General features: G+C 32.7%; 1 protein-coding gene across 15 annotated transcripts in view; it reads left to right on the top strand.

Annotated features, from left to right (window-relative positions):
• The window catches only part of LOC120612497 (V-type proton ATPase subunit S1-like protein), a 42432-nt gene that overhangs the window by 14269 nt on the left and 18084 nt on the right, over window positions 1–10079 (top strand). For 6 of the 15 annotated variants that reach the window (XM_039874990.1, XM_039874992.1, XM_039874995.1 and 3 more), the window contains exons 3-6: window positions 286–331; window positions 7179–7219; window positions 7471–7532; window positions 9017–9252. In XM_039874990.1, coding sequence (XP_039730924.1) covers window positions 7491–7532; window positions 9017–9252 — 278 coding nt within the window. In that variant the 5' untranslated portion in view covers window positions 286–331; window positions 7179–7219; window positions 7471–7490. Of the gene's footprint in view, window positions 1–201; window positions 332–7178; window positions 7220–7470; window positions 7533–9016; window positions 9253–10079 lie in introns of all 15 variants that reach the window. The other 9 variants (XR_005655453.1, XM_039874985.1, XM_039874986.1 and 6 more) reach the window with 2 other exon arrangements.

A 10079-nucleotide genomic window follows, 5' to 3' on the forward strand; every position in this document is an offset into this window, starting at 1 on the left:
CATTGAGATGAGAAATCAAACCTAAGCAGACCCATTGGTTTCACTCTATACTCTAAATTAAGTAGTTTTAAGCCCCTCCCTCAACCTTCCCCCGAACAGTGTACATCCTAGGAAAGCTGCCTTTTTATTGGTTAAATATGTTGTCAGTCACATGGCATGAAAAGTACTGCCTCTGCTCTGTTTGCATTTATGAATTAACAGATGTGCTTGGTTTGAAGAAACGGATTCATTTCTTGATGGGAAGAAAAATCTTGTTTAGCTTTTCACTTATTTTTTTATGTATAGGATTTTCATTAACTTTGGACCAGATACTTGCCAGGAAGAATGTAAGGTGAGTAATTGCGTTTCTTTTAATGTAGTGCATCTGTGAACTTCAGTGCAAGTGTGAAATTCGGTGGTTCTGTAATTTCTTTATATTGTTGCATAGCAACATTTGTTTATAATTCAAAATGGATATACTAGATTAGATCATTCAGTAGTTACTAAAGTCATTGAACTAGAGTTTATAAATAAGAGATAAAAAAATAATCTTTGTTATAAGAGGGAAGAGTTATTTGTTCAAAATACCCAAGAAACATTTGTATTATGTACCAAAATATGTATCTGTGAGAAAATGATTCAAATCAATGTTCAGGTTTCTTTTGTACTTAAATGTTCATTTCACAGTTTCTCCTGCCATTATTATGTGAGAAAAGAGTAAGGAAAAATTTTAAAACCTCAGAAAGATATAACCTGTTCTCTGAAGAAAAGGTGTTAAATTATTTTAACTGTTAGGAAATGGTAATTCTGTGGAGTGCATACTATTTAAAATTAACAAGCAAAGTTTCTATTTTTGTTTTCTTTGTCCTTTGGCTTCATTCCATACCATATAAGGGAACATATAGAGATTTATCAATAAGGAGTAATATTTAGAATATGAATAGCAATTAACTTATGTCATAGCTCCTAATTACTCATTATGTGCAGTCTCGACAAATGCATCAGGGAATTTAGTGTGATGGTGGCAAGCAGGATGGTGTACCAAAACTTGTGTTAAAGAATACTTAAGTTACCAGGTAATAAAAACTATAAGCACAGGCATTTTTTATTTGTTTTCCCTTATTGTTTCCAAATCAATTAGTGTTTTCTTTCAGGTTCAATTTCTAATAATAAATGACTTATATTTCTTAGTTGATTAAAGCTTAGTGATGTTTCCTCACCTGGTTTATACAGAGTGACTGATTTGTATATTATTATACTGGCTAAATGTACACTAAGAACCATAAAAATCCCATTTCTCTTTTTGAAGCAAAATTAATGGGTTTAAATAATCTTAACTTCAGAAAGGACCCTAGAAATCACATAAACCATTGATCATTTGAATATAATAATATGGCATATTAATTCATTATGAAGGAAACAACAGTTGCTGTTTGTTTATGTTCTTTCAAATCATGGATCTGAAATTAAAAAAATCTTTCAACTCTGTGGGTCAATTCAAGATTCTTAAAGATGAGTGTATTATAAGCTTGATACATGTTTCCTAAGCTTAGAGAGAGTAGGGGTCACCACTCTTCCTTTATGTATTCCTTCCTCAGTTTGAGTTTGTGCTTAAACAAAAAGGAAATCTTTTTCCTCTCATCTAGCATCCTGTGTGATCTCTCATTTCCACCTCCCTTTAAGTTTGTTCATTAGTTTGTTAGTTCATTTATGGATGTAGCACATACGTTTTTAATACCTGGTACATTTAAATAGCTGGGCACTTTGCTATTTGCTGGATCCACAATAGTGAGCAAAACAGATACAGTCCCTGCCTTCATGGAGCTTTAAGTCTAGTTGGGGAGAGCTCATTAGTGAACGATATTGTTACAAATAAACTGTGAAACATGCTATGAAAGAAAGTATGGGAGGCTGTGAGCACACATAATAGGGGGATCTGAACTAGTTTGAGTAGTTAGGGACAGTGTTCCTGAGGAGGTGATATTTGATCTGTCATCTGGAGGATATGGAGGAAAAAACTAGGAGACAGGGATGAAGAGAGGATGGAGAACATTTCAGGAGGAAGGAACAGCGGGAGCTAACTAAAACTGAGGAGGGAAGAAGGGAACATAAAGCATTCAGGGGACTGAACTAAGGAATGCTAGTGTAGCTGGAGCAGAAAGGGGAAGAGGTGAAATGAGCTGAGCACAGCTAGCAGGCTGAGGTCTTTTAAGGGCCTTGTAGGCTATGGTGGGAATGTGATCTTCCAGTGATGGAGCTGCTTTACCTTCACATTCACGAAGGCATACCTGGGAGACTCATGATGGAACACCAGCCACTATAAGCCTAGGGCTTTAGATTACTTTTCAGGTATTGCAGAGATCCCTTTTACTGGAAAAGAATCTGAATATTTCAGTGACAGTGTCGGTTTAATTATGTTTAAGCCCATGTTTCTCAGTTATTTCACACAGATAGTTTTAACCAGATAACTTTTTTAGTTCCTACTTTAGTCTGGAGATTATGTAGTGATGCAAAAATGCATATACATTTTATTTTTGGTTGATATTATAGCTTCCTATAAAACCTTATTCAGGCTTATGGGTGTGGGCAAGGCCTGTTTAAGTTAGAGTTTATTTGAAAAAGTATAGCAGCACTATTGTATGTTCATAACAATAGAGTCATTGAAATGAAAATACCCTGTGTTGTCTACTAAAAGTTTCTCATTAATAAACACATGGAAATTTTTAATTAGTGGAGCAAGTCTCAGGCTAAGCATATTAACGATATGGTAGTTTATTCATTCATTCATTCATTTAGATATTTTTATTCAATAAACATTTATTAAACTCTTTTACTAGATATTTCCAAATGACTTGATAAATTTTTATCTTATTTAGGTAAAATATATCTTATAATTTTCTTTTTCATTCATTAAGACATTTTAAAGTCGAATACTTAATTCTGTATCATGAAATATGATTTTTGAATAAAATTCAAATCAAAGAAATTTTAAAAATCTATTTGTGGATGGTGATATTAGAAAGCTTGAGGCTTCTCGAGAAGTATCATCTGGGCATTAGTATGTCTTTCACACGTTCAGTTACTTTTTAACTTGCACTACAGACTTTGAAGTTTAGGTAGGTAGAACTCTTTTGGCTAAAGCATATCTCTTTTATACTTATATAATTACTTTGATCAGGGCTTCACTTTTGCTGCTCAGGAAATTAAATTTCTTAGTACTCCTAGATGTGATTGGGCTCTGAGGACTAATTCATGCTCATCCTACTCACAAGAGACTTAGTATAAATCTGAATGCTAATTTATAAAATTTTAAAGGAAAGCATCTTTTAAAAAGAATAAATTAGAAAAATGTATCAAAGTAATGCATGTACATGGTTTTAAAAAATCAAATGGTACTAAGACACATAATACATTGTAGAACAAATTGTCTCCTGTTTAGTCATCTTTTCTCTAGTAACAGACAACTTTAATATTCCAGAATCTGATGACCTCAAATATTTATTTCTCAAACATTACATGTTGACAGCTACAGGTAGACTGCTATTCAAGTCCTACTTCAGCTCTGTGCCCCATGTCTTCTATTCCAAGACCAATACTGAAAGAACTGTTTGGGCATGCCATTATCTTAATAGAGAGAGGCAAGAAGTGGCAGACATATGCAGCTCCTCTTAAAGTTTCTGCAGAACTAGCACTCTGTTGCTTTCACTCATATTCCATTGGCCCAACCAAGACACATAGCCAAGTGTGATGATGGGGCAGGAAATATTCTTCACCTATAGGGAGGTGCTGAAAGGTTTATGGCCAGGGGTGAGGTATATACATCTCTGGGATTATTTCCAGGAGGTTGGGAACAATCATACAATCCCCCACAACTGCCATAATATTTAAATAATATGCACAGGTGATTTAAATAATATACATAGATGATTACTCAATTTATACATTTTAGACAGTATCTAACAACTTCCTTTTATTATTGACAAAGTTTCTGTCTCTAACACTGCCATCACCTTTCTTTCCTTCATGCCCCTCCCCTCACTATAGTTATAGTACTACTTTTAGTTAAATCTGTGCTTGCATCAATTGTGACTGTGCATATATTGTTCACTGATAAGCCAGTTAGTATACTATAATTGTTTCTTTTTTAATACAGCTCTTTATTCATAAATTAAAAATTACTGTTTTTCACTTGAAATATTTAAAATATGCACATTCTGTATTCTTTTCACAAGTCCCCTTATCTAATATGTAATGTAGTCTCTCAAATCCTCTTTTTACCTAGAGATCTCTCTCTAGTTCTTTAGATCCTATTTTTTTCTCTTGCTCCAGTCTGGATTGATTCTCTCTAGGTCTGATGTGCAGTAGTCATCCTTGTCTTTTTTTTTTTTTTTTAACCACTCTTCTGAGGTAGAGCCTCTGTTTATTAGAGCCTATACGTTCCTCTTTCTTGGTTTTCTCCCTTACTTTCCTGGAGCACATCCTCCATTAGCTTCCTGTGAAAGAGTGTGAGATACATTTTCTGAAGCCTGGCATGATTCTTGTTTTTTATTTCTGGCATCTGATAGGACATTTTCTTTATCCCAGACTCCAAAATTTTACAAGTACCTTATCTCACATATATCAACTCAAAATGGATCACAGAACTAAATGTAAAAGCTAATACTTGAATATTTCTATATGAAACACAAGAGAAAATCTTTGTGATGTTTTATTAAGAAAATATTTTTTAGACAAAAAACATAGACAATAAAAAATATATTAGACTTTATGAAAATTAAAACTTTTGGTTTTTGAAAGTCATCATTAAAATTAAAAAAGACATAGTATGGAAGAAAACATTTTTAATGCATATATCTGACATAGGACTTGAATTCAAAGAACTCTTTCAACTCAATAATAAGAAGACTTAGTTTTAAAAACTGACAAAAAATTTAAACAGACACTTCACAAAAGAAAATATATATTAATGGTCATAGGCATAAGAAAAGAAGCCCAACATCATTAATCATCAGGGAAATAGAAATTAAAACTACAATGAGATAGCAACCCATACCCGTTAGAATGGCTAAAATTAAAGAGACTACCAAATGTTTCAAGAATGTGGAGCCACAGAAAATCTCATATACAGAAATTTATTGTCAGGTTTTTTTTAAATAAAAAAAACTTGTACTGTATGACAGCCACTCTACTTCTGGATGTTCACTCAAAAGGAACAAAAACATATTCCACAGAAACCCATGTTTGCAGAAGTTCTTATTTGTAGTAGCCTCAAACTAGAAACATCATAAATTTTCATCAGTGGGTGCATATATATCCATACACTGAAATTTTCCTTAGTAATAAAAAGGGCTAAACTATTGATACATGTAACATTATTAATGAATTTCAGTTATTATGTTAAGACAAAGAAGCCAAGTACTGAAGAATATGTTATATGATCTTATTTATATTTCTAGAAAATGCAAACTAATCTAAAGTGACAGAAAGCAAGTCCATAGTTGCCGGTGGCTGAGGGAACATCTCTCCACATTAAAAGTGCATGGGGAAATTTGTGGGACGTAGATATTCTGTATCTTTATTGTGGTGGTGCGTCATGGGTCTATGCATATGCCCAAACTCATCGAATTCTACACATTGAATGGATGCAACTTATTGTACTTAAAGTATACCTCGATAAAGTTGATAATGTGAAAAAATAATTTTATGTATGCATAACAGAAGCTAGTAGACATGGTTACCAATTTGTCGTCTTCAGAAATTCTCAGTAGATAATAGGGATTGTGTCACAAAGTGAATGGTGCATTTAATTTGTAACTAGTTCCATATAATTACTTCTAAAGCATTTTATTATGATATAGATTTAATAACTAGCTAAAATTGTTTTACATATAGATCATGATATAGATCAATATGTTTTTCTCTAATTGTGAAAATATTGAGTTTATATGATAGCAATACATAATAGTCTTAGGAATCTCTAAGTATAGAGTTTGATCTGCATTCTCATCTATAGATACAACTTATGAAAAATTTAAAATATACAATAAACTTTAAAAATTGTTATGACATTTTTGACACAATTGGAGATTAAAACACTGACATAATATTTTATGTTAAAAGAATTATTAATACTTTATAGATATAATTGGGCTGCTATTTTAAAAAGTCTTTATTCTTTAGAAATATATACCTAAATGATATAATTTCTGATATTTTCTTCAAAATATACCAAAGAGGGGAAGTGAGCTAATAGGTGAAACAAGATTGGTTATGACTTGATAATTGCTAAAGCTAGATAATGGCGACAGATACTTGGGGGAGGGGGTTATTTTTCTGTTTATATATGTTTGTAGTATTCCATGATAAAAAGATGTGTATATCTTCTAACTCAACAATTTCATCTCTAGGAATTTACCTAAGGAATTTCTCAGAGTTATGAACAAATGGTGCATAATAATGTTCAATGTAGTATTTAATTGTAAACATCTTAGATATTTAATAGGAATTTGGTTAAATAAATTCATACATTCGAGTGATACAATACCACATGGAATTCAAAATTATGTCACAAAAATATGTAATAACATGGGAAAATATTTAAGATATATTTTTAAGTAAAAATATTCAATTTCCAAAAACAGAATGTTTATAAAAATCTCTTTTTAAATTTTATAAAAAGGTAATTATATGTGGTGTGCATTTGTGTATAGTGTGAAACACTGTAAGGATATATATTATAATTTATATCTTCATAATTTTCAGAAATATCTTTTTGGCAATTGAGTCTGTCTTTTTAATAAAATGGGTTGAATATTTTTACTTTAATATCTTAACAATACAGTGTATTATAAAATTTCATTGTAAAATATTATTTTATTTCCTTGAAGAACATATATTACTTTTTAAGTCCGAAGTTCACTATTAAAAAATGGATAGTTTTCAATGGGCTAGTGGTTATCATGGGGGAGGCAAGAGGGGGACTTAGATGGGGGGAAAAAAATTTAAATCATTTCTTCAATTTAAATAAATAAATAAATAAAAACAACAAAAACAAAAACAAAACAAAAAAATGGATAGTTTTGACAGGCTAAAGTTCTGCTCTGAGATGTAATAAATTGAAATATATTTCTTAAATCTTCATATGATCTGAAATGTAGATATTTTTCAGCATCTTTTTATTTCATTTTTTCTTATTTCAGCTCTCGAACATCTTTAAGTAAAGAAGTGGTTATAAAGAGTGGTAAGACCTGTATTTGCTCTTATGATTCCTTCCGGGGTTGAGGAAGTGTTTTGTCTATGATGGCCTTCCCTGAACACTGGTGCTTGCATCAGGAGTTTCCCATGTGAAGATCACTTAAACTAGTGTATTCTAAATTATGAGCCAAGAGAGACTCAAGTCTGGTGTATTTCACAGTGCTTAGGATATTATTGTCACTGAATTATATTAATCAATGACATTTAGTCTTTGTACTCATGTCATTTTTTTGACAGATCACCAGAATAATGGAGATATGAAAACAGTACAGAATTTCACAACCATTCCAATTGCTCAGGTATGAATATGTTAGGAAACTAGATTGTATCTTTTAAAAGTTTTAAACATTTCAATCAGGTCAGAGCCACTGTGAAATTAGGAATAATTCTATTAATAAATAAAATTCTTGCTTGAACTTAGATGGGGAAGTGTGTTATGGTAATCTTATAGTTGAGAAAAAAACTAAAGTTTAACTTGCTCTTGTATATTTTCATTGCAATGTTAAGTTTTACTTTTGTTGCTTTCCAGACAGGATCACTGGAGTACCAGTTTATCTTTGGTTACTGGCAAGCTTGGATTGCCTCTGCTCGTTAAATTTCTCTTTTATCTGTATTTAGGCTGGAGTAATTGGTATGGAATAGTTAATCTAGATAAGTGGGTCTTCTTTCCCATATAGACCTTTTTCTGTGACCTCTAGAGTCAGGTACTGAAGTGCGTTGTCTTAGGCTTCCTGGAAATCAGCAAGGGCTTCTCAGGTGTAGGACATGTTAGAATACCTTGGTAGTTTATGTATATTAAATGATCTGGAGCTGCACTGTCCAGGGTAGTAGCCACTAGCCATATGTGGCTACTTAAATTTAAATTCAAATGAAACAATATTAAGTAAAATTAAAAATTAAACCCCTTAGTTGCACTGGCCTCGATCCCAGGGCATGATAGCTACATACAGTCACTGGCTACTGCATCAGACAGTGCAGGTATAGAACATACCCAATATTGCTGAATGTTCTATTGGACATTAATGGTTTGGGGAATTGTGCTTGATTTCTAAAAACCTACTTTCTTTGTTTAGTGTGTTTCTTTAAGTCTTGCATTATTTGAGGTCTTATGATATTATTTTCTGATGAGATTACTGCCATTAGTTTAATGCCATGGTGAATTTTTAAAAAATTAATAAACTTATTTTTTAAAATAGTTTAGGTTTATGGAAAAAAATTAACAAAAAAGTACAGATGTTTCCCATAAACCCCCTCAATCTCTCCCTTCTCCAATTTCTCCTGTATTTAACATCTTGCCTTAGTGTGGTACATTTGTTAAAATTGATGAACCAATATTGATATGTTATCATTAACTAAAGTCCATAGTTTACATTAGGATTCACTCTTCATGTTGAACATTTAATGGGTTTTAATTAATATATGATGATATCTATCTACCATTACCATATTATACAGAATAGTGTGGTGCTCCACCTATCTATCTATCCTTTCTTCCTCCCCTAGCACAATGACTTTTTAAAGTCTATATTGATAATGTTATTTGCAAAGTTGTTGTTGTTGTTGTTGTTTTTCAATTTGGTCTTTTCCATTTTTGGTGTTTTGTAGAACTGGGTTCTTGTACCTTTCCAATGTACCCATCAAATTAAGCTTGTTAGTATGGACTTTGGAGCTAGAGAGAAATCAGAGTTTCAATAGATCGTGAATTAGTCCTTTTACTTCCAAGAAGCCTTTTGTACCATAGAAACTAATTTACCTCTTAAATTTTGTTTATTTGGTTATTCAGGCCCTCCACTATAATCCGAGAGGACAAGAGCATTTAGAAAAAGAAACTTGGAATGCATTCAGCCATCATAGCCTGGTTAATGTCTCCATGGATGGAAACCCCTGTATTCTCTTCTGGGCCAAAAGAATAACAATTAAATTTAAGAACCAGATCTGGCTGGACTTTACAGATGAAGCTTTTGGCCATAAGGCTACAGTGGATGCTCGTAATTCAAATTGCAGTGAAGAAAGTGCCACGTAAGTTGACTGTTTTGCTGGAGGAAGCCCTTAGGGCAGTTGTAGTCTATTAACGGGGCAGTCCAGTTTTCTGTCATTTCAGAAAAAAGAAGTAGGCTCCTTTGTACATGACCCTGACACACATCTTTGAGGAAATGCTTAACGTCTAAAATGGAAAAACAAGTCAAAAATTAATTTTTAAAAATTTGTTATATTTTTTCCCAGCAATTTTCTTCAGAACCCTTTAGCTGGTTGTTGTAGTACCCGGTGGAAAATCAGGGTTCTGAAGATGAAGGTTCTCAAACTCATTCTGAAAAAGAAAAGGATTCCAGGCGTGGCATCAACTTCAAATGTGAGGCATCAAACGACTTTTGTCCCACCAGGAAGGAAGTTACATATCTAGGACTGTTACAGAAGTTACAGAGCGCAGTCATACCTATTCTAGAGGGTGAAACAGAGATGGGTGACTCTAGTGGCAGATGTTTGATTCTGGGGAGTGTTTTGAAGTTTTGGAACATTGTTTGCAAATGTGCAAGTGTACTTTCGAATGTCCAAATTTTAGAGATTTCTTTAGGACATTTCAAAATGGTTAGAATAATAACTTTTGATTTGAGATAAGCAGATTAAACAAATATTCCTTTTGAAGAGAAAATGAATTTCAATTCCTCTCTCTGTTTTTCAGTCCAGGCAAAAAATTTTTTGCTTGTATTTGTTTTGGTCCAGGGGGAGGAAGTCTGGCATGTCCCACTACTTTCTATAAACCTCCTTGCTTTCAACATTTGCTGGTATAATGGGGGCTTTTGGAAGATTCTGTTCTGGCTTGGTATAGATGGACAGAATGCTTTGTA

This window comes from Pteropus medius, unplaced genomic scaffold (assembly GCF_902729225.1).
Source record: "Pteropus medius unplaced genomic scaffold, Ma_sr-lr_union100, whole genome shotgun sequence".
NCBI lineage: Eukaryota > Metazoa > Chordata > Mammalia > Chiroptera > Pteropodidae > Pteropus > Pteropus medius.